The sequence below is a fragment of the Rana temporaria genome, chromosome 1 (assembly GCF_905171775.1).
Source record: "Rana temporaria chromosome 1, aRanTem1.1, whole genome shotgun sequence".
NCBI classification, from domain to species: Eukaryota; Metazoa; Chordata; class Amphibia; order Anura; family Ranidae; genus Rana; species Rana temporaria.
Window position 1 is genome coordinate 460924064 of NC_053489.1, and position 26343 is coordinate 460950406.

General features: G+C 41.8%; 1 protein-coding gene across 1 annotated transcript in view; it reads left to right on the forward strand.

The window, feature by feature from the left end:
- The window catches only part of LOC120932525 (LIM domain-binding protein 3-like), a gene marked incomplete at its 5' end in the record, with an annotated part of 91462 nt that overhangs the window by 34662 nt on the left and 30457 nt on the right, over nucleotides 1-26343 (forward strand). The window contains one exon of the mRNA XM_040344975.1: nucleotides 7358-7526. Coding sequence (XP_040200909.1) covers nucleotides 7358-7526 — 169 coding nt within the window. The remainder of the gene's footprint in view (nucleotides 1-7357; nucleotides 7527-26343) is intronic.

Consider the following 26343-nt stretch of genomic DNA (forward strand, 5'->3'; position numbering starts at 1 on the left):
GTTAACGGACAGGCGGAGAGGACGTCTGAAAGGGGCCTAAGGCTGCTGGTTTTCCAGCATGCACGTTCGACATACACATGGGCAGAATGTCTGACGTTTTTTTGTTTTTTTTTTACCTGGCAAATGCCTTCCCTTATTCTGCCTGTATGTATGGGTCTTTCGTTTTGGTTAGACTTCTATTGTAACAATCCATTATGCTTACATGTGCCTGTTTTCACACGTGACTGTTCAACTTGGCCCCCTGCAGGGGCAAACAGAAAACTTGTTGTGCTTCCTTTGAAAGTACAATAAACATGTTGAAATACCCCAAGTGTTGAACCTTTGTTGAAAATACAGGTTCAGTATTTCCCAAGGGCAATCAGAGCATTTTCAGTGGAAAATGCAAAGATTCCACAGCTCAACTAGGAAACTTTTAGTTAATAGTTTGAAAAAGTCACGGTACAACAAAGGTAAGATTCTCCCTTATTTTACATAGAGTGAATTTTGCAGTATAGCCCAGTACACACTACTATTTTTTTTGTTCAACCCAACAGGGCTGAATGAAAAAACAACTGGCAGTTCAGGAGGAGCCGCTGTACTAACTACGCGGTATCAGTACAGTGATCTCCCCTGATGTGTTACTGTTTTCGGACAGGGCCAGAACACTCCGGATCAGTGCTCATAGCAATTGGCTGAGCAGTTCGGGAGCAGTACACACAGGCTGAATGTCGATCGATTTATATTAACCCGGACCGATGCCGCCCAACATTCGGCCCATGTGTACTAGGCTTTAGCCTGATGCATAGTGTGAATGGCCACTAAAGAGCTTTGAGTGTTTTGAAATGGATTAACTGTAAGGCAAAAAAAAAAAGTCAATGATGATAAATAAAACCTCATACATTTAATCAGACAATATCTACAGCAGTGTAAAGGAAATTCACAAACTTTCTCCCCTAGAGTTTCTCCCTTAGGGTATTGCAGAATTGTTTCAGGCTACCGAAAGGATCACCAAAAATGTATCAGACATTATTTGTTATTATGGAAAGGTCTGAGGACGTTCTCTTTTTTTTCTTTTTAATCAGAGTAAAGTTTTGAACCTTGAAGGGTGGACATTTTTTAGGTCTTTCTGTTTATTTAGTTAGTTTCGCCCTTTGGGACTTTATATGAGGCGTGCACAATAGGCCGATGAAATTGACAAATATAAATACAATAAAAACATTTATTGCAGAAATAATCACACATAATAATAATAAAAGAGTAGCATAAACAAAGGCAATGCCGATACAATTGTACATGGTTAAATATTGCATTAGAAATACATGAGTATACATAACATCTATAACAATCGACGCATTTCACGAGATGTGACTCGCACTTTAGGGGTGGATGCATGCAAGATATATCTAGAAATGAATGACCAAAAGGTAATATAACACATATTGCTGCCTTCCTCAGTGAACACAGCCACAGGCAGCCAGGCCTTGCCAATTGGTGAGTATTGGGTCTTTCCTTTTTCTGAAAGGCCCCTCGTACCATTTGTCTATCATTCATTCATGAGTCACATCTCGCAAAATGCGTCGGTGTTATTGATGTTATGTATACTCATGTATTTCTAATGCAATGCGATCTTTAACCATGTACAATTGTATCGGCTTTTCCTTTGTTTATGCTACTCTTTTATGTGTGATTATTTTTGCAATACATGTTTTAATTGTATTTATATTTGTCAATTTCATCTGCCTCTTGTCCCAAAGGGTGATACCTTTATTTTTATTGTACTGTTAGGGATGGAGGTGTGTTACTGGTGACACCAGACCTTTATTTTATTCCTTTTACTTATTTATTTTTGTTCAGTTAGTCCGGCTTTGCTACATAACTTTTACTGCAGAGCAGAAAAAAAAACTATGCACTCAGTCCAACACTTTACAGCAATTTCCAGATTGCCTGGTTCAAATTGTCTACATTTAATATAGTGATTTTTAGCCATTTTGGCATTTTTTTTCATAGTTTTTTGCTGTAGAGGGAAGCAGAGCTGCATTAGTTCTGACCTGTTCAAAGATAGTTAAACTCTTTAAATTGTATGCCCTGTTATGCAGAATATTACAGGGAGTTATGCCAAAAGATTAAAGGTGCTCTTATCAGATAGATTTAAAAATACATTAGCTTATTAAATTGATGAATCCATAAATGATTTGTTCTTACTTTTAAATAGAGGAAAAAAACTTTAGGACCGATTTCCTTTTTTTTTATTGTTTTTGTTTCCATTAAAAAGATTTCCCACTACTTCCTATCCCAGTGACACAATAAGAAGTAAGGAAATATTCTAAACGGGGATACAGATGACAACAAAGCCTAACAGAGATCTTAATCCTTTCCCACTCTACTAATAAAACTGCATTTTTTTGCAGACTTTACTCATGTTGGAAGCATTCTCGCTTAAAATAAAGCAGTTTCCCAGACAGGAACCCAGACAGGATTAAAACCTTACTGGGTTTCTAATCATTCTTAAAGCAGTTCTAAACCCTTATCTATTTTCCTAAAATGAAAAAACTTTTGTTCTTACCTGCATCTGGTAATGGTTTTGCACAAGAGCAGCCCCAAACCTCATCTTCTGGGGTCCCCCTGCCAGTGCTCTCCACTCCTCCTCTTCTCCAAGTGCCCACATAGATAGCCACTTGTGCCCCTATGACAAGCCATTTGCTATGGAGCACTCATGTAGTCATCCTCTGAGACGGGATGTGTGAGTCTATAGACACGCAGCACATTTTTGCCTTACTCCCTCCCCACAGGATTTGATTGACAGCAGCAGGAGCCAATAGCTCCCTCTGCTAACAGCAATGCCTGTGAGACCAGAAAGAAGGGAGAAGAGCTGCTGGAGACAAGACAGCGCTGAACTGAGTATGGACTCGGGTAAGTGTTTGGGGAAGAAGGGTTTTGGGGGAACTGTTATTAAAAGGTTTTTTCCTTAATGCAAAAAAACGTTGTCTTAGAACCAACTATAGATTTTGACTGGAGTATTACCTATACTGCATACCCACATACATTATAAAGTCCTATTAATGCAAATCTTCATATAAGAACATAAAAAGACCCTTATTATATTTAGAGCATGCTGCTTAAATACATCTTATCTACCAGTCTATATGTGTCCCACCATAGATAGCCTCTCAATCAAGCTTTACAAACCTCTATACCATGTATATCTCACACGCGCTTTGTTCAGCCATAGGTTTCCCTGATTTTTTCCTGTAATGCAGCTGTCGGATAAGGACATTATGTCTCCTGCTCGCCTAGATTAAACACATCTATCATTCATTTTTAATTTCTCTCTTTATTCTGATTTCTTTTTTCTGTCTGTGACAACAAGCCACAGGAATGTATCCTGTCATAACTGATGCAAACATTGACTTCACCAAGAAAAGTCTATTGTGAGAATAATGCTGGCGGTATGTAAATGTCAGCCATTGAAATAACGTGCTTACAGCATGAAACCCAATTTCATACAGTAAGAGGGTGGAGTAGAAAATAATAGAAAGTTAAATATTAAATGGTAAAGAGAAACATGATCTTTATTTGGAGAAGGTGATGTTGGCTAATCTGTCCAGCACTGTAGAAAACTGTGCACTAGTGCATTCCTGTTCCATTCTGAAAGAGTTGCGTTCTATAAGCCATCACCTGATTTTACCTCTTCCTTTCTTTATTGAACATGTTGCCAGGTTGTTTTCTCAGCTTACTTAGAAGTGATTAAAACCTAAAGCTAGATTCTCATCTGTTTATCAGATATTGCAGGCTATCAGACTTTGTAATAAACTTGATCTGCCATTAATTCTGTCACTGTTTTGCCTGTGCTTCGAATATAAATTGCAATACATGCAGTGCATGTTTTTTTAACAAAACACTTGTTTCTGCTGTTGTGGCAATGTAGCTATTGTATGTTAGAGTAGCTTATGGTTTTATTGAAAACTAGATTTACATATTAGTCAAGATTATAACTTAATCATTGAGATACATCGAGATGGAGCCCAGTGCATTTATTCAGGACCTACATTTTCATCTTGGCATTGCTGTTACGCAGTGTGTCCCTTTTTGTTATATAAGGAAAAACAATCCTGCACACAGTCAATACAGGTTCCTTGCTGTCTCTACTCTTCAGGAAGTACAGAGACCTCATTTGTAATTCTTGTTAGCTAGTCTTGCAAGCCAGGCTTCCTTGCCTGGCAATAAAACCAGATAAAAACCAATAAAACCAGACCTGTGCAGGTTGCACTGCAGTTAAGAAATGTAGCCGGCAGGAGGACTTCCCACATCAACATGGCTGTATTGATGAGAGAATCAAACTAATTTATTTCCTGCAACCTGTGGTTGTAGGAAAGAAATTTGCTTTGTGTATGGCTGGCCTTAGACTGGCAACATTGTAGAAAGCAAGAAAGCCATGAGTAGCTCCTAGTGCTGATCCTCCCTATTTTACTTTTATGATTACAGTGGGCTGATATAAAAAGCTGATTGAGCTTTGTGTTTTTCTTTTTCTCATTTTGAGGGGATTTCTTTAAAAAATTATTTTAGCAAATTGTTTTCCTAAACCATTCACCTTTTGAGATTTTGCTTCCACTGAGTTGTAGAACTCTGTAAATCATTGGGGTTGATTTACTAAAGGCAAATCCACTTTTCACTGCAAGTGCACTTGGAAGTGCAGTCACTTTAGATCTGAGGGGAAGATCTGAAATGAGGGAAAGCTCTGCAGATTTTATCATCCAATCGTGCAAGCAAAAATGCTGTTTTTTATTTTCCTTGCATGTTCCCTATCTACAGCGTCTGCACTTCCAAGTGTTATATGTCATATTTTAGAAATGTCTGTGTAACTCGTACATGAATAAGACACAATTGGGGTTATTCTGATGAGTGTGCATCTGTTGCGAATTGAGGAGTAATGGCACCCAAATGTGTTGTGCAGCAATCGCCAAGCAATTTGAAAATGTTGACAGAATGGCAATCCAAATTGCGAAGTGTGAATGGAACCTCAAATTAAAAGAGAAGAAAAGGCCCTTGTCAGTATAGTGAGAATAACAAAGGCATGCCATCTGAGAACATGCATATCATGCTGTTTTCAGGAGAAATTACATTTGTTTTTTAGGAAAGACTGAAAACTTGTTTATAAAGTTCAGAAAAAATGGACATTATTCCGGTTTAGGGTTTGAACCTCTGTCAGGATTCTATTATCTGAATCCCATTCAGCATATTTTCCCTCACTTACTATCCTGGTTGCCATGGTAACTTGGACAGGTGCTGAAAAGGAACTTTTCCCACAACAGACACAGAAAACCTGGCAGATCGTCTAACGCGGGGGTCTCAAACTCAAATTACCTGAGGGCCACAAGACAAGTTTTCATATGCCATGGGGGGCCGCATGCAAACTTTCAAACTTCAAAAACAACAGTACTGGTGTCAGCGAACACATTATTAACCCCCAGCACTGGTGTCAGCGAGCGCATTATTACCACCAGCACTGGTGTAAGTCAGGGTTTGACAAATTTGCTTGGAATCTAGGAGCCAGCTAAAAAAGTTAGGAGCCAGAAAACGCACCCCGTCCCGACGAGCTTGCACGCCGAAGCGAACACATACGCGAGCAGCGCCCGCATATGTAAACGGTGTTCAAACCACACATGTGAGGCATCGCCGCGATTGGTAGAGCGAGAGCAATAATTCTAGCACTAGACCTCCTCTGTAACTTAAAACATGCAACCTGTAGATTTTTTTAAACGTCGCCTATGAAGATTTTAAAGGGTAAAAAAGTTTGTCGGCATTCCACAAGCGGACGCAATTTTGAAGCGTGACATGTTGGGTATGAATTTACTCGGCGTAACATTATCTTTCATAATATACAAAAAAAATGGGGATAACTTTACTGTTGTCTTATTTTTTAATTTAAAAAAGTGTAATTCTTTCCCAAAAAAGTGCGCTTGTAAGACCGCTGCGCAAATACGGCGTAACAGAAAGTATTGCAACGATCGCCATTTTATTCTCTAGGGTGTTAGGATAAAAAATATATATAATGTTTGGGGGTTCTAATTAGAGGGAAGAAGATGGCAGTGAAAATAGTGTAAAATGACATTAGAATTGCTGTTTAAAGTGATGGTTCCCCCTTAAAAACAACTTTTTCTTATTCCACTGCCCCCCCACATTCCATCACGATTAAGGCTCTTATTATTTTTTTCATGCTGTACATACCTTAGTACAGCATATTCACCCGTGCATCCGGGTTGCGAGTCCCGCGGGAGTGGGCGTTCCTCACATGCTGTTGATTGACGTTTTGCCCAAAAACGAGCTCACCCCCCGTCGCGTAACCCGCGTCACAATTGGCAAAAGGAGCCAAACGGCGATGCGCATGCGCAGTATAGCACCGACTCGCCGTTCGGCTCCTTTCGCCAACCGTGACGCGGCTTACGCGACAGGGGGGAGCTCGTTTTTGGGCAAAACGTCAATCAACAGCATGTGAGGAACGCCCACTCCCGCGGGACTCGCAACCTGGATGCACGGGTAAATATGCTGTACTAAGTAAGGTATAAGAGCCTTAATCGTGATGGAATGTGGGGGGGCAGTGGAATAAGAAAAAGTCGTTTTTAAGGGGGAACCACCGCTTTAACTTGTAATGCTTAACTTGTAATACCAACAACCACCACCAAATGGCGCCAGCTCACATCTGGTGGTAATAACGTGTAATACTAACAGCTCACCACCAGATGGCGCTAGCTCACAAAAAAAATGTCCCTCTTTGCTCCCCCCACTTCCGCCCTGCCTGCGGGCCATTTATAACTGGTCCGCGGGCCGGTACTTTGAGACCACTGGTCTAACGTATCTTCTTCTTACTAGTAGGATTGAATTAATGCTGTCTGTGTCTCTGTTGGCCTTTTTTTATTTTCTTGGTCTTGTCTTTGTTCAGGGAAAACAAAGACATAGTAACATTCTAACAAAGGTTGTAACCCCTCTGTTTTGGCTGAAATTCCACTTTAAAGTGAATTTGTGAGGTGAAAATGGTGCACACTATTGGGCTGTCGTCCTGCTCCTTCTCTAACATCAGTGATCCATACTAAGAACAAAGATGAAGCCAGTGAAATGTGAAAACTGATAACTTGCTACATTGTAAAGTCATGATCATGACAAATGTCCCATACCAAGTCAACAGTTAAATAATCCACATTCCTATTACCACAAGTTAATTTTATGCATGCAATTTTATGTTAATTTTATGACATTCAAACGAAAGCTTTGTGTAAATCTCCCATGCTGTGTAATTATATCATGACTGATTACAGTTAGCGCTATGAAATATCTATCCGTTAGTGTATTACAGCACCTCTAACTGTCTAATTATGTTTTTCAGCACCTTCTACTGGACGGATCACAAATCAGCCTTCTACGAGAACACCTGCATCAGATAATAAACCATTTGCACCGCCTATGGATGATCAAGATACATTGTTTCAGAGGGCAGAGCATATTCCTGCTGGGACACGCACCCCAATGTGTGCCAACTGCAATCTAGTCATTAGGTAGGCAATGGAGATTTCAGTGTTTTTGATACAAAGGTATCAAATGTATTTAACAGTGCTCTAGATGAGTAGTACTTGAGTTGGATCAGTTATTCCCAACAAGTTTTCAGTCAAAGCTCTTTTTAAAATTATGCACAATCTTAATGCACACTATTCTAAAATGCAAAAAAAAAGTTATTAATGGCCTGTGATGATGCAAACAACAGCTCCATTCTGTAAGGGATGGATGAGGGGGCAGACATGAAGCTCCTGGTCCACAGCGCTAAGTCACGCTCTAAGGATTTCAACTCCGGGTTCAGTGGTAAGTAATTTGTAATACACAGTCCAGATGTTAGTAGTAAGTAATACAGAGCACACTGGTCAGGAGTAAGTTCTGCAGAGTGCAGAAGTTAGTGTTTTGTAATGCAGAGGTCTGTAGTAAGTAACTCACAGCATGTAGGGGTCAGTAGTAACACAGAAATGCTGTTGTATAAAAGAGATTATACATACTATAATTACTGTAACTAACTTAAAGCGGTTGCAAACCGCAGAAAAAAATAAACCTGCAAGACAAAAGGCATAAGGGGGTTATTTACGAAAGGCAAATCCACTTTGCAAACTACAAGCTGCAGCAAATAATTACAAATAAAGTAACACAAATAAATAAAGTAACTGCAAATAAAGTAACGCAGTGCTGTATCCACTTGACCTTCTGGAAGATTTACCACCGTTCATGACCAGATAATTTTTTCTGATACAGCACTGCGTTACTTTGACAATTGCACTGTCATGCAACGCTGTACCCAAATAAAATTAGTTTTCTTTATTGTACACCACAGGACACAGAGCCTTTATCTTTACATAATGGGTTAAGGGTCACAAGGTGTTAGACGTGCGAGGATGTGCTAAGGATAGCTCTGCTAAAGAAGACCCTCTGGGGGAGAAGGAGCTATGCTTTGGGATCCATCCAAGACGCTAATAGTTATGCTGAAACTGGATGGGATTCGGGCCTCATGGACGAGGCGTCGCCTGTAATGTCTCTTTTCGAAATAATGGACTCTGAGGTCCAGCACTTGCGTTACAGCAGCTAAAAGTCCTAGTAAGAGTATTTTACAAGGCCCAGGGGAGAGGTATCCATTAAATAGGAACCCATATCCCTGAAGGTTGGCACACAAAACCCGCCGAGATGGGTGAAGATTGGTGCTGTCTGATTTTTTCAGCAGAAAAAACCTGCGGCGGGGATAAAGGTAAGAGAAAAGGAATCCTAAGAACAAGCTTAAAGCGTCACTAAAGGAAACATTTTTTTGCTGAAATGACTGTTTACAGGGTATAGAGACATAAAAGTTAACTGATTCCTTTTAAAAATGATTAAAAATAGATAAAAATCAATCATATAATGTGCCTCTAGTTTCACTTTAGTTTTTAAACTGGTTTCATGTTTCTGTGAAGTAGAGAGAGACACAGAACCAAACCAAACAAATCCAGGGCAGTGTTTTGTTTTTAAAATGAATCTGATTGGTTCTGAGGAGTTTTAGACACACAGCTTGGACCACAGTGAAAATCTGCCATGAGATTTTTCATAAGGAGCCAGACAAGCAGGAAGTGTGGAGATCACAGCAGAATTACAGCAACTTCAAAGCAAAAACGAACAATGAGGACATGAAACCAGGACTGCAGTAAGGTAAAGGAAGCTATTTAGCTAAAAAAATATTTTCCCTTAGTGATCCTTTAAGGATTCTTTTCAAACTATGAGTAGGGTGTCTTCTCTTTGTTGGCCACTAGAGGGAGTAAAGAGCTGAGTTTCACTCACCTCACTCTGTAAGAATGTCAGATCCGTACGACAAGGCACGTTGCTATCGCTGCAGAGCTCTGCAAAACACGGCCACAACTCCCTTTGTCCTAAAACGCTAAATAGAAAACCGCATGGAATAACCAAGGGATGCTCTCCCTGATCCCTCACAGCCGCCATAATGCCCTAGGTCACGTGCACGTGCAAGGGGGCACGCTTTATCGGCAGGGGGGGAGAAGAGGATCTGAGCTTGCACAGGCGCACGCACGGGCGTGGGCATGTGGATTCAAAAGATGGCGCTCAAACATGAGCCATTAGAGGATCGTGGAGACCAGCAGCTCTTCACTTGGGGAAACAGCAGCAGAAGGGGCACGTAGGCTCTATGTGGTTGGTAGCGCACTACCAAGAGAGACACCCACTCTATAGCATGAAACTGTGTGTTTACGTTGCATACTTTATGTAGATTGCTAAACTGAGCACAGTAGTATATGCTTATTGGTACCTCGGCTTGTTGCTTGTTAATAGAAGGAATTCAGGGACTAAAAAAGACAAGAAAGCACCGCCGCCTAGGACTGGAGGCTCTAGCCGTACCTGCTCGGTACCTTCCTCCCCTGTAAATCTTGATATACCAATACAGGAGGAGCCATTGCCACTATCAGGAGTAACAATTTCTCCAGTGGCACCTGGGCCTACATATGTCACTGAGGACACCTTTATCGCAGCCATGGAAAACCTGGAATGAAAGATCGCTACACTAATCGCAAAGTCCTCGCAAAAGGACAAAAAGTGAAGCAGATCTCCTTCAATGATGTTAGATCCTCTTTCAGAAAGATCTGAAGAGGAGAAGGATGAGGATGAGATAACACCTACAGAGGACAGGGATGAAAAGTCGGATGGATCAGGGATTTCAGAGGAACCATTTTCTGCTTCCCAAATGCTAAGGTCACAGGTGCAATGTTATGCTGAAACAGTGCGTACTACATTTAGGTTGCCCTCTTCGGAGTTAACTGAATCACCTGTCTCCTCCCTGGGCTCATTAAAATCCCTGCAGGGTGCATGCTCTTTTCTAGTTCATCCTTTATTAACCTCCCTGGCGGTATGATTCTGTCTGGAATTACGTACCAAAAGCGGTACATTTATTTTGCAAGGAAATTGGCGTTTTATACTGTAGGCCTGTAATTTTTAGAAATAACTCACTTAAATCTGACCAAGCAAGAGTCTTGTAGGCATCCCGGGTATGATTTTTTTTTAAAACAAAATTATAAATTATAATATAATAAATAATTATAAATAATTATAACAAATAATAATATAATTATAATAAAAATTATTCAATAATGTAATCAACTCAAAATCACTGAAATTTGCAGTTGCAGAATTGTCGCTGTCATTATTTTATTTTTTTTATGACAAATTTCTCCGCAAATCGCTATCGCACATTTCTGCAAGTGATTATAATTTATTATCGCTGTTTTCTAGCTGATCTAAAACCATTTTTGACATAAAGGGACACTTTTGGACAATCTACAGTTTTTAGGCAGAAATGACATTTTTTATTATATAAAAGTACATGTAGGACACTGGGCAGACCACTAGGGACAAGGGGGGTGTGTATTTTTTACATACAGTACTGTAATCTATAAGATTACAGTATACTGTATGTAATGTGTTTGTTTACTTTTTTGAATTTGGCGCCGTTCTCCGTCCCCGTGCTTTGTAACGTCGCAGGGAACGGAGATCGGCGTCACACGGGGACTGTGAATCGAGCGAGGAGGTCCCGCTCGCTCACACAGCGGGTGGCATCGCTGGATCCAGGGACAAGGTGAGTAAACCAAGCCTGTGGATCCAGCGAAAGGTAAGCCCGTCCAGCCCGAGCGTGACTCGGGTTTGCCGATCCTAACATGTAAAACCAACCCCGAGTCACGCTCGGGTTTACCGTCAGGGGGGTTAAAGAAGCTAATCTACTCAGACTGGTTACACCCAGACAAGCGTTTCTCACCTCCAAAGAAGTTTGATATTCTTTATCCTATGGAGGAAGAGTTTTGCAAGAAGTGGAGCCTGCCTTCGGTAGATGCAGTCATTTCTTGTGTAAATAAGAACCTGACTTGTCCAGCGGATAACGTACAGGTGTTTAAAGACCCTTAGGAAAATAAATTGGAATCTTTATTAAAGTCCTCCTTCCTTCTGGCTGGGTCAGTCGCCCAACCTGCTGTAGCAGCAGTAGGCATGTGTCAGGTCTTCAAGGACCAGGTAAAACAAGGGCTGAAGGAGCTGCCTCCAGAACAAGTCCAATTGTGGGAAAATTTGCCTAAAGCCTTATGTTTTACAATTGACGCTATGAGAGATTTGATTCTGCAAACATTGCGTCTCACACTCCAACTGGTGCATATGCGCAGAATTCTTTGGCTAAAGCATTGATCTGCAGAGGCACCATGCAAAAAGCTTTTGGCTAGTTTCCCCTTCCATGGCGAAGCCTCTTTGGGGAAGATTTGGAGAAATATTTTCAAAAGATATCGAGTGGGAAAACCACTCTATTACCAGAGAAGAAGAAAAACAAGAGACCTTGTTTTAAACGTTCTCTCTCCCTGACTCCTGGTAGATCTACCTCCAGCCAGTGGCGACGGCATTTTCTGCCAGCCACAAAGACTAAAGAAGACCAGGCCCAGAAGAACAAGAAGCATTGGGGTTCAAGGGATAACAAGCAAAACCCCAAAGCCTCTGCATGAAGAGGCGCACCCCCTCTCGGCCGAGTGGGGGGACGGCTTTCTCAGTTTTCAGCGGCATGGCAGACAGAAATCCAGGACAGATGGGTAGTATCCACAGTATCCCTAGGATACAAGTTGGAATTTCAAGAGATCCCATCTTCTCAGTTCCGAAGCTCAAGGCTTTCCAAGAATCCTTTAAAAAGAGCATCCTTTTTCAAAGGATTGGATCACTTGCTGTCCCAAGGGGTGATCACAGAAGTACCCTTAAAGAAGCAAGGTTCAGGGTTTTATTCAAACCTCTTTGTAATCCCAAAGCCAAACTGAGACGTCAGACCCATTCTGGGTCTAAGATCTCTAAATCAGTTTCTGAACATTCGCCATTTCCGAATGGAAACTAATCGATCAGTGGTTGCCACCCTACAAGGCAGAGAATTCATGGCGTCAATAGACATCAAAGACGCATACTTACATGTGCCCATCCATTCCACTCACCAGAGATTTTTAAGGGTTTTGCTGTAGAACATCGCTACTTCCAGTTTGTGGCTCTGCCCTTTGGTTTGGCTACCGCACCTCGGGTATTTACAAAGGTACTAGCCCCTCTGTTAGCAAATCTCAGAGCACAAGGCATCGTGATAACAGCTTATCTAGACGATCTACTGGTTATAGATCAGTCAGTGGCAAAATTAGATCACGCTGTGCTCACCACTATAAGATACCTGGAGCATTTAGGATGGATTGTAAACTTACAAAAATCCTCTCTACAAGCCCAAAGAAGGGTAGAGTACTTGGGCATGATCATAGACACAGTCCAAAGCTGGGTATTCCTACCAGAGCCAAAGATCAAGTCACTAAAGGACCTGATCCACAAGGTCAAGGCAAACAAGAGACCATCTATTCGCCTTTGCATGAGGCTATTGGGGAAGATGGCCGTCCCTTATGCCCAGTCTCACTCAAGACTACTTCAGAGCAGTATTTTAACTGCCTGGAACAAGAAGATCCAAGCTCTGGATGTAACCCCTGGACAATCAGGTTACAGGGCCACCCAGTTCGGATTCAATCCAACAATGCTACTGCAGTAGCTTGCGTCAATCACCAAGGAGGCACCCGCAGTCAGGGCGCTCAGAAGGAGGTGAATCGCATTTTGACTTGGGCAGAAGAACATATTCCTTGTCTCTCTGCAATTCTCATCCCAGGGGTAGAAAACTGGCAAGCGGACTATCTGAGTCGCCAGCAGCTGTCACCAGGAGAGTGGTCTCTCCACCTCGAGATCTTTCAGGCCATATGCCAGAGATGGGGGCACCCCGGATATAGACCTGTTAGCTTCCAGATTCAACAGGGATCATAAAGATCATAAAGATGGCGGTTGGAACACCTTGGAAAGCTTCCGCTTTGTTACGACTTGCTGTCACAAGGTCCAGTGTTCCATCCTTCCTTACAAACTCTTAAGTTTGATGGTTTGGCTACTGAGACCCTCATTCTGAGGAAGAGAGGGATCTCAGGTCCAGTACTTTCTACAATTATTAATGCCAGAAAGCCAGCTTCCAGACTTATTTACTACAGAGTCTGGAAAGCATATGTTTCATGGCGTGAAACCAACAAATGGAATCTTTAAAGATATGACATAAATAGCATTCTTGCCTTTTGCCAGCTAGGAGTGGATATAAAATTAGCCCTTAGTACCATTAAGGGTCCAATATCAACCCTATCAGTCTTCTTTCAAAGGCCGCTGGCATCTCATTCCCTAGTGCGGGCCTTCATTCAGGGGGTACTGCGGATCAATCCGCCAGTCAAGTCTCCCTTGTGCCCATGGGATCTTAATCTAGTATTATCAGTGTTGCAAAAGCAACCCTTTGAACCTATTCACCACATTCCGCTGATTCTTTTAAGCAGGAAGTTGGCCTTTTTGATTGCTATCTCGTCGGTTAGAAGAGTATCTGAATTGGCAGCTCTTTCCTGTAAAGAGCCTTATTTGGTTTGTTATAAAGACAAAATTGTACTACGACCCTATCCTGCCTTTTTACTTAAGGTGGTGTTAGCTTTTCATTTAAATCAGGACATTGTCCTGCCTTCCCTTTTTCCGGATCCGCAGACAGCGGAGGAACAATTATTACACTCTCTAGATCTCGTGAGAGCAGTAAAGAGCTCAGATACGTAAAATGGATGTTTTGTTTATTTTGCCAGATGGTCCCAAGAAGGGACAAGCGGCATCAAGATCCACCATCTCCAGGTGGATTCGACAGACAATTATTCAAGCCTACGGTTTAAAGAATATGACTCCTCCTTTTTCTGTTAGGGCGCACTCTACCAGGGTGATAAGTGCTTCATGGGCAGTGCACCACCAGGCTTCGGTGACTCAGATCTGTAAAGCTGCAACTTGGTCCTCAGTCCACACATTTTCCAAATTTTATCAAGTGGACGTGAGAAGGACAGGAGAATGCCGCCTTTGGGCGAAGTGTGCTGCAGGCAGCGGTATAAAGCTTTAGGTCCATGGTGGCCTGCTTGATCTGTGTCTCCCCCCCTTCATATGGAGCATTGCTCTGGGATGTCCCATTATGTAAAGATAAAGGCTCTGTGTCCCGGGTGTACGATAAAGAAAACAGGATTTTTTAAAACAGCTTACCTGTAAGATCCTTTTCTTGGAGTACACCACGGGACACAGAGGTCCCCCCCCCTTCTTATGGGAACCTTATTGCCTGCTACAAAAATGAGGTGCTTCCCTGATGGGAGGGGTTATATGGAGGGGAACTGTCTTCAATTGGTTGTGCCAGTGTCCAATCACCGCTGGTGACCCTTAACCCATTATGTAAAGATAAAGGCTCTGTGTCCCGTGGTTTTCTCCAAGAAAAGGATTTTACAGGTAAGCTGTTTTTAAAATCCTGTTATTTTTTTCTCATTAATGGAGCTTTCTTTTGGTGATATTTGACCACCACTGTGTGTTTTATTTTTTTGCGCTATAAACAAAAAAAGACAGACAATTTAAAAAAATAAATAAAAATTTTGTTCATAAATTTAGGTCAGTATGTATTCTGCTACATATTTTTAGTAAAACAAATCCCAATAAGCTTATATTGATTGGTTTGCGCAAACTTATAGTGTCCATAAACTATGGTATGTATACTGGAACCTTTAATGTATTTTTATTTTATACTAGTAACTGTGGCGATCAACGACTTATAGTGGGACTGTCATATTGCAGCAGACAATAGGACACTAAAGCCTCGTACACACGATAGGTTAACCAGAGGACAACGGTCTGAAGGACCGCTGTCATAGGTTAACCGATGAAGCTGACTGATGGTCCGTCACGCCTACACACCATAGGTTAAATAACCGATCGTGTCAGAACGTGGTGACGTAAAACACAACGACGTGCTGAAAAAAACGAAGTTCAATGCTTCCAGGCATGCGTCGACTTGATTCTGAGCATGCGTGGATTTTTAACCGATGGTTGTGCCTACTAACGATCGGTTTTGACGTATCGGTTAGGAATCCATAGGTTGATTTTAAAGCAAGTTGGCTCTATTTTAACCTATGGTTAAATAACCTATGGGGCCCACACACGATCGGTTTTGACCGATGAAAACGGTCCTTCAGACCGTTGTCCTCTGGTTAACCTATCGTGTGTACGAGGCCTAACTGATACTTTTGACACTTAGTGGGAACCAGTGACACTAATACAGTGATTAGTGCTAAAATATGCACTGTCACGGCACTAATGACACTAGCTAGGAAGGGGGTAAACATTAAAGGTGATCAATGGGTTACCTGAGTGTTTAACCAGTGTACTGTACGTACTGTTTTAACTAAGGGAATCGATCGATTTTATTCCCTACTTTGAAGAGAGAGAAAATCCATTACTTATTCCCAATCAGAACAGTGCTCTGCCTTGTTTACATAGGCAGAGCTCTGTTCTGTGTCTCTGCCTGACTATTGTAGGGTGTCGACAGACATCCATTGCCCGGCAATCCGCAGATTGGCTTCTGCCGTGAGTAATCACAGCAGAAGCGGAGCAATGGCAGTGCATGCCCCTTAGGCGGAAGTGCAGAATCACATATATATATATATATATATATATATATATATATAATCCTACACAGGAGAGCTGCCCAGTATATCTGCTATTGGGCAGCCCTTAAGTGGGTATTTAATTGGGAACTTTCGTGTTTTTTTTTTTTTTTTTTTTAAATAGAGGTGCACATAGCGCTGGTGTCCTAATATATAACATAAAGGGCATTAACAAGCATTCCCACACCACATTGGAGAGTTGTGTCTTTTAGTGACTGATTGCAGGACCTTAAAAACTAAAAGCGTTTAAATTCTGCTGTTTTTGAGTACATCATCAATATTATTGTGTGCTGCATCTTGCTATCTTTTTTTTTTTTTTTTTTTTTTTTTTTTTACAAATGAAGTTTAATATTTTAATTTGCTTGCATTAGATAAAGCATGCTGGTCCATTTCCTCTGATGACATTTTAAAGACCACAGCTGGTGGTTTTAATGTAATTTTAGTTCATGCCCTTGTTGGCAAGAATACCTTGAATTAAGGCAGGCACTTATATCAAGTGACAGACAACAACACCTGTTTTGAAGCCAAAATACATCCAGGACAGGGATGCCTTACTTAACAGAATACAAAGCCAGACATGATCTCTAAGATAAAATACCTTGCTATGTTAGCACTGTTAATTATTGATTTTTTTTCCTTTAAATTTATTAAATATTTAACAAGTTCCCCATAGCTTTTAGTAAGGCAAGCATCTTTCAATTCCGTCCATAATTTCCTGGCTCCAAAATTAAATCCATGAGTAGTACCATTTGTAATGAAACTGAATCTACCAAATATTAAATGTTGAGCAGTGAATGCTTTAAGCCATAGTAAATGAGTATAAGCCAAAAAAAACTTCTAGTTGTGATGCAGTTTATCAAACATTTCAAACTGCACAGGTTTTACTGACAAGGGAAGACTTTATGGGTCACTGCATCTCATAATCTAATCAGTGGCTTGGGCTTCTCAAAATATAAAACGGTGGGCTGATAAAACCTCAGAATTTAAGAAATCCCTCTTTTAACAAAGGTTGTAGTGAGATTGTTCATAAAAGACCATGCAAAGTTATGGTGTTATTTGTTCGTTAGTAATACTGGTTGTTATATGGTTCTGTCAAGTTCCTAGTTTCTCTGAGCCCTGATGAAAGGGAAGTAATGTTGCCCCCAAAATGTGTTGGCTTTTTTATGTATTTTTTTATCAACAATTTGAATTATCTATCTCTCTTATCTGATTTGATCTGGCACTCTTTTCTATATTTTTTATGATTGAATCTGCTGTTGGGTGGCCGTAGAGAGAAACCTTGCTGTGTGGAAGCGGCCTCTCCATTGAGCTTCTGAGCTTCTTTGAGGTTTTAATTCATCGGACTACATTTTCAAATTTAAAAGTTCCCAGCACCTCTTTGAGTGGGATGTTCTGATGTTCATGAAAAGACTTGTGCCCCCCCCCAAAAAATCTGCCTTTAGAAGTAGAATATTTTTTCCTTGCGGGGTTTTTTTTGGGGTTATTTAACCACTTCAGCCCCAGACCAGCTAAAGGACCAGGCCCCCTTTTCCGATTCGGCACTGCCTTGCTTTAACTGACAATTGCGCGGTCGTGCGACATTGCTCAAAAACAATTTTTTTTTCCACAAATAGAGCTTTTTTTTTGGTGGTATTTGATCACCTCTGCGTTTTTAATTTGTTGTGCTATAAACAAAAATAGAGCAACAATTTTGAAAAAAAAAATTGCTATAATAAATATCCCCCAACAATATATAAAACAAACGTTTTTTTCCTCAGTTTAGGCCGATACGTATTCTTCTACATATTTTTGGTTAAAAAAAAACCGCAATAAGCGTTTATTGATTGGTTTGCGCAAAAGTTATAGCGTCTACAAAATAGGGGATAGTTTTATGGCATTTTTATTAATATTTTTTTTTACTAGTAATGGCGGCGATCAGCGATTTTTATAGTGACTGTGACATTATGGCGGACACTTTTGGCACATTTTTGGGACCATTGTAATTTTCACAGCGATCAGTGCTATAAAAATGCACTGGTTACTGTGAAAATTACACTGGCAGTGAAGGGGTTAACCACTAGGTGGCGCTGTAGGGGTTAAGTGTGCCCTATTTAGTGTTTGTTACTGTAGGGGGGTGCGCTGTGTGTCACATGACACTGATCTCTGCTCTGAGTACACAGAGCCGAGATCAGTGTCATTGTGACTAGACAGAGCAAGGAGATGCTCGTTTTCACAAGCATCTCCCCGCTCCATACCTCCGTGAGGCGATCGCGGGGATCCCCGTGGCGATCAAGACCACAGGACCCGCGGTCCAACTCACGGGGAAGGCGGCAGGGTCGCGAGTGCGACCACACGGCAGCATCTTAAAGGCGACGTACCTGTACCTGCCTTTGCCTGTCCGTGCCATTCTGCCGATGTATATATAAAGGGGCCGGTCCTTAAGTGGTTAAAGGAAATGTATAATCACAGAACAAAATGTAATTTGATAATATCAGCATTGTAATTTAAATACAAACAATGATTATCTTGTCACAATACACCTGTCAAACACAAGGCCCACTGGCTGAATCTGGCCCACCAGAATATTTCATGTGGCCCTCGTACCAAGGGCTTTTCTTCACCCAGAATGCCACCTCCCATTCTTGCCCTCCACGCACAACTGTTACAAGGACAGCTTTCCACTTAGCCCCTGTCAGAGATCTCTGCCTGCCCTGCCCTCACGGTAAAGACAAGTGAGATACAGGTGCACTGTGGTATGGGGCATGACGTAATAAGCTGTATTGTGAACCCCAAACTGTGCCTGGGTGCATAGATGCTGATCAATGATCTCCTATCTGCAAGTGTGAGAGACAGAGCCGCCTACTCTGCCAGGGGTTACTAGAACCAGGTCTGGTATGTGACCTGAGGAAGCTTTTGGGGGGGTGGAAGATGAGGGCCGTGGAGAGAGATGTGTGCAGAGGTGGGAGATGAGGGAGAGTTGTGCAGAGGTCAGAGCTTAGGAGGGGAGGAAGTAACATATGGACAGCCTGTCAAAGAGAGCTGAACCCTGCACATTGGGCGTAGCATGCCCCTAAACCCTGCACTTTGTATTTAGTATTAAACCAAAAAAAAACAAAGGAATCAGAGCTAATAAAGTTTCAACACATAACCTTAAAATAAACTAAGGAAAGTCAATATATAAAGTCCATAAATAAACATGGTATATCCCACTCCATAGAATGTGATCTTCTTATTTTTGAGGAGTGATCGTCCAATAAATCACCAAATACCACCCCCAATGTGAGAAATGTCCACTCACCGTCGCTCCAGTGACCTCTAACTGAATATAGTTCAGCCATCGCTTTGGTTTATTTGATGATCCATCCGAAACAATAACGGTCTCACCATTAGATCTTTCATTATCATCGTAAATCAGTAAACTTTCTTTCCAAAGAATGCCACCACCATAAAGCAAAGAAAATATTATTTAGTTAAGCGTGAACTCCTGCGCTGTCTGAAAGGTGGGGGAGGGGGAGGGGCGAACTGGAAACTAAAAAATACTGCTGCAAATATATAAAAGTCTACCTCAATAGACTAAAGTGAAGTAAATGTGTCAAGTGAAATACTTGCGCTGTAAAATATGTGGGGGACAAATAATGAAATAGGGTAGAGTACTACACAGTGACTAGTGAAGATAATACTGTGTAACATAAAAATAACAATGAATCACAAAACAACGGTTCTCAATAAAAGTCCAGTGCTCTGAAAAAAGTCCAAATCCGGCACAGTTCTGCCGTGTATGGGTGTGTTTCATCAAAAGTCAGTCTCCAACAGTGCAAGTGTTGTATAAATAATAATACACAAAATACACACTTTTAAGGAAAAACACACGGAAGGTAGTTCTAGAGAAAGTATATATAAGACCCTTGAATCCGGAGTGTGAGTGGGATAGAGTAGTTGAGCCAACACCAAGATTACATATATACACCTCTGGTGTGCCCAGCTGCTCACCTCAAGTTGATCGCAGTATCTCCAGATCAACCTGGTCTGGATGTTTATGGTCCACAAGTAGAGAAATCTCCGTCCAATGTGTCATATGAAAAAGCAAAAATAAAAAGACATCCTCCAGTACATTGGGCGCACCAAAAGACTCTTGAGGATTCGCATTAAGGAGCACGTCAAAAATATTGAAAGCGGGTTCCCAAAACACAGTGTATCCCGCCACTTTGCTGAAGTACATCAAAAAGACCCTACACATTTAAGGTTCTGGGGGATAGTGCCTTACTCTAGGCCTTGGCGTGGCGGCCACAAAGTTAGGACACTGAGTCAAATAGAGTCTAAATATATATTCTCCATGGACACTTTTGCACCAAAGGGTTTAAACATAGATTTTGACCTCAATTGTTTTATTAGTGATTTTTGATTTTATTGTGCAAATGCTTCCTCTTACTGTACTTATTTATAATCCAGATGGCATCTGGCTGTACGTTGAATGCTGAGGGACATCATGCCTCCTGTGGTTCGGGCCAGTCTATTCTCATTTTTTGAATATTGGCTGTGTCCGTTATCTGACTTCGTTCCTCTATAGTTTCCATCTTTTATTTTTATTTTTATTTCAAAAGTTTTTACTTGCTGGTGTAGTATACACATACAGTGTCCTAACCTAGCTACTATTATCAGAAGATCAGTGAGCGTTGCCTCATCCCTGTTATGTATGGCAATTCGCAACCCATTCACTGGCACTAAAGCCCTCTTCCCTATAAGCCCTTTATACCTGTCCCTTCCACTCCCCTCCCCCTGGTATCACACTCTTGTGTGAGTACCATTCACTCATATTGATACTATGCACCATATGTTAATTCACCACTCCCCCAAACCGAGGTAGTTAGGTGTAGTATAGGCCTGACTGGGTTCTAGTATATGTGCATTACCCATTCTTGCGTACCAACCTATATATATATTTGTGTTGCATGATCAAAACTCCTATTATCATATATTAGGCTAAGATCCTAGGGATCAGGCCGTTGGTCCTCATTAGTGTGACACTCCCCTGCCCTTGTTTCTTTATAGCCGTTTTATACTCTTATGGTCACTCTCCATCTCAGTTAGGCATTTGGCACCTATAGACTTCTATTAATTTAGTTCTCTTCTAGTGATATTTATATCTCCATGTCAGCCCCTCCCCGCCCTTTTATTTTCCCCATCCCCTCCGTCCCACCACACCATCCCTTTCCTGATTAGTCCTACACCCTTCCATGTTAACAGGAGCTTCTAGGGTCATACGGATACTTTTATTGTCCAGATATGTCCCTATCGAAGATCTATCACTATGGTCCCACATCACATATTCCCATATTAAAACATGATCTTCTGGCCCCTCCCATCCTCTCTCCCCTCCTCCCTCACTTTCTCCACGTTCCAATATGCTTCTCTCCCCTCGGCATTAGGTCTCTCAAAATTGGATTCCGCACCCTGACATTTACGTTTGGTCTGTTCAGATATGACGCCATCCTATTTGTTTTGTACCCCGACCTCCGTTTTTTGTTTTGCTCTACACGCGCCACTTGTAATATCTAGCATGGCGCAAGTAGACTACCAGCAGCGTTGTCATTACTCTTAAACTTCAACAAAATGGCCGCCGGGCGCTCATTAATACAGACTATAAATGTCTGTCTATGTGTCCCCTATTTCATCCCCTGATGAAGTCACGTGACCGTGACGATACGCGTCGGGATTGGCAGGCAGGATACACCCCAGCATCCGACGAACAGGCATACGAGTTCGCCACTCGTGGGATTGTTGCTGAGTTCCTGAACTTTTTATGTGAGTTTTTAATCTGTTTTTAATAAAACTGTTTGTACCGCTGACTGGGTTACACTATGGATATTTCTTTTTCACCTCTTCTCCATCATCATGCCATGCGAGCGCTGCATCTTAGGCATTGAAAAAGGAATAGGAGTCACCTTTAGCACATAACAGCTGAGACATCTCCACACACGCTGAACCCTTGGAGAGACCAAACAGTTAGCCCACGACCTCCAAGACCTAGTGGGGGAGAAAATAGAGGGAATATAGAGGGACCTACGAGTTCGGTACTCGTGGAGATGAGCCTGAGATCTCTCACCTACATGTGAGTGCACTCCCACCCGTCAAGACCCCAATTAACAGCCCCCGTTGTGACGTTATTTCACCATCAGCTTTTTGTTGTCTTTTTATTTTTGCTTTTTCATATGACACATTGGACGGAGATTTCTCTACTTGTGGACCATAAACATCCAGACCAGGTTGATCTGGAGATACTGCGATCAACTTGAGGTGAGCAGCTGGGCACACCAGAGGTGTATATATGTAATCTTGGTGTTGGCTCAACTACTCTATCCCACTCACACTCCGGATTCAAGGGTCTTATATATACTTTCTCTAGAACTACCTTCCGTGTGTTTTTCCTTAAAAGTGTGTATTTTGTGTATTATTATTTATACAACACTTGCACTGTTGGAGACTGACTTTTGATGAAACACACCCATACACGGCAGAACTGTGCCGGATTTGGACTTTTTTCAGAGCACTGGACTTTTATTGAGAACCGTTGTTTTGTGATTCATTGTTATTTTTATGTTACACAGTATTATCTTCACTAGTCACTGTGTAGTACTCTACCCTATTTCATTATTTGTCCCCCACATATTTTACAGCGCAAGTATTTCACTTGACACAAAGAAAATATTATAGTTTTGGCATGCTTTCCACCCCCGGGAAGTCCGGGTCATAAGTGATGTCAGAGGTATGCTGGATTTGACGACACCCGTGAGACTACCACGGTATTGTCAATTCTGGCATACCTCTGACATCTGATGGTGAAACCGTGATTGGGATATTTGATGGTCCATCTGAAACAGAGATATGCCAGAATTGACAATGCCTGTGGTAGCCTCACGGGTGTCGTCAATTCCAGGATACCTCTGTCCCAGATTTTCTGGTGGTGGAATGCATGCTGTTCCCGGGAGGGAGAAGCAATGGCCTTTAAACTGAAGGCTGTATATATTCGTGCCAAGTCAGGGCACAGTTATATGTAAGTGCAATACTTTTTGAAATCTTTAAATCTGGTGCAATAAAATTACTACACTATAGGTGGACAGCAATAGGGTCTAGATATTTTTTTATCCAGATGGTCTCAATTTTTTTAGAATCCCACGTTTATTTGTTGTAATGTATTAGAAGTCCATTGTGGGTTACTATGTAATAAATATGCTACCCTTACATATGTAAGGGTGGGTGACATAGAGCACGATGAGTCTGCTTTATTATGCATTCCACATAATCCCTTATTCACCTGCAGTTGAACTTTGTATGCGGACCAGAGAATGTCAGAATTGTAATCATTAAAGAGTCATCATTGTGCAGGGATTTTGTTGCTGAAGGTTTTCTTTCTCTTGTATCCCAAGTTACATCAGGTATACCTTCCATAGCATTTCCACGCTCTCAAGGTTCCATTTTGTAGGTAGCATTGCCAGTCTTTTTAATACAGATAGAAACTCAATCCTTTCTGGAACAGGGAAGCTTGTCTTCTTTAGTGTCAGTCTTTTGTTAATGAGTCCAGTAAATTAGCCTGTGCTGACACTCGTAGAAGAGAACATTTTGTTGTACATAAGGGCTGCTATTGTTGCACCTCTACATAGCTGAGAGGATACCAGTGGATAAAGGTGCTTACACAGAACAAGGAGTATATCAAGTTAGGTCAGTATGTGCTGTACTCACTCTGCCTCAGGGATTTCCGATAGAAGTACAGTTATTATTGGGATTTAACTAACATTTCTTTATTTGTTTAGAATATTTCTACATATTTTATTGTAGCAAAGGTATCCCATACCATGGACTTCAAAAAAAGTACTTTATGTATAAATAGCTTTTTTTTCTCCATAAACAGCAGCACAGCATACAATGTGAAAAGTGGCAATATTTTGACCAAACAAGTTATTGGAATCCTATCTAGAATTTATGTTTAAATTTAATGAAAAAAATAAGTGTTTATGGCAAATTATAAATACATTTTTGTAAAATGTGTGAAAATGTACAAATCCTAAAATGTCATCTGTACGAATTTGTTACTTTTATAGACATTTAGTCCAAAGCAAGTGTAAAGTATTAAATTTAACTGGAAGGAAAGGTATGCATGGTGCCCATAACCATCCATATCCCTGTTTCACCTGTTTTGGACAAATGACAGCTGCTTCTTAAAAGTAAGCTGAACAATTTCTAATCACTCTACAAATATTTGTTCTAAATTTTATTAAAATGTCACTATGCATACGTGATGGCAACCCAAGGTGAGGTATTGGAATGCAGTTTCTAATTCACATCAAGCATTTCAACTCATTAGTGCAGTGAACTTAAATCAGAACTTGCCCAAAAGGGGAAATTCCACTTGTTTGCATTCTCCCCCCTCCACTGCCACATTTGCCCCTTTTTGGAGGGGGGGTACCTGCTCCCACTTCCCGGTCAGATCGCTGTGGCAATCTACAAGCATGTTCTGCCCCTCCTCCTCCCCCAATCCCCCCTGCAGCCTTCTAGGACAAACACAGGTCCCAGAACACTGCAGAAGAATTTTACAAAGCGTAGCCGGTTTTCCTTACCTGAAGAATCGGCTCAGGTGCAGACATCACTGGATCCCTAAACTGGTAAGTGTCCTTATATTAAAAATCAGCAGCTACAGTATTTTTAGCTGCTGACTTTAAATTTTTTGGTGGGAGACTGGAGCTCTTCTTTAAAGGGTCACTAAAGGCAGATTTTTTTTTTTTAAATAACAAACATGTTATACTTACCTCCACTGTGCAGCTCGTTTTGCACAGAGGGTCCCCTAATCCAGTCTTCTGGGGTCCCTCGGCGGCTGTCTCAGCTCCTCCTCACAAAAGCTTTCTACCTTCATGCGAGCGAGCTCGCATGGTGGAAAGCTTTTGCGAGCGCGCTCCCGTGATACAGCGGTGGGCATAGCCGCCGACTGTATCACTCGGCCCGCCCCCCGGCACGCCGCGTCATCCGCTGTGATTGACAGCAGCGCCAGCCAATGGCTGCGCTGCTATCAATCCGCCCGGCCTAGCCAATCAACGGCCAGGCTGGCAACTGAAAAAGATCACATGGACGCGCCCGGGACTTTCGAAGGGTCAGGTAAGTAAAACGGGGCTCGGGAGGGGGGGGGGCGGTACCATCGGATGTTTTTTCACCTTAATGCATAGGATGCATTAAGGTGAAAAAACATTTACCTTTACAACCCCTTTAAACATCCCCACACTCCTTGTGTATTTGTAGTGCTCCTCTGTCTCCTCTAATTGTGATTAGACTGTAACTTTGTAGAACATCACAAGGTGAGAAGCTGCAGCACGGAGATTATCTACTGTATGTCAAGCATTTTTTTGCATCAGTACATTTTTGACAATTCTTAATATACAGCAGAAGTTTCATTTTTCAGAAAAGCTTTGCCTTTTATCATTCCAAAGCAGTCTTTAAGCATTTTTTTCTTAGGCTGAGATGTCATATATAGGCAGGGTGCAGGCAGAAACATTTCTTCTTCTCCCTCCCAGTAATTAAAATGTATTTTACAGTAATGGTTTCATTTTTCATAAAAGCTCTACCTTTACCTCTACCCTGAAGCAGCATTTCCTCAGTAATCCGACTGCAACTTTGGAGCAACTCACAGTGGTCTGCAACAAGGGCTGATCTGCCAGACATGACAATACCACAGTCCCATTAAAGAGGAAGTAAACCCTGATGGGTTTTACTTTCTCTTTATTTCCCTGCAAAGGTAAAGCATAATGGGCTACTATGCATCGCATAGTAGCCCAGTATGTGTCACTAAGCCCCCATTCACACCTAGGCGTTTTGTCGCCTGTAGTGTGACGCCGCTGCCGCCAGAGGGATGAAAACACATTTCCCTCTATGGAGATGGTTCACATCTCCACGCCGGACGCCTGCCGCCTGAAAAAAGGTCCCGGACCTTTTTTTCAGGCGGCCTTCGGCGTTCGGCTGGGAGATGGGAACCATCTCCATAGAGGGTGTAATCTTGGGGCACATCTAGGCAGACAATACCGGGGTTTTGTCGCCGCAAATCGCGGTACAAAAACGCCGCTATTTGTACCGCGATTTGTGGCGATTTGTCGCCGCGAATTTGTCTGCCTAGGTGTGAATGGGCTCTTACCTGAAAACAAAGCCTGCAATGTCACCGCTGTCCCCACTAGCAGCGAGCGTCCATCCTCATCCGCCTTCCTTTCGGGGGGGCCGCAAAGTCAGACTCTGTGACTGGCTAGAGTCGTGTGACGTCACTCCG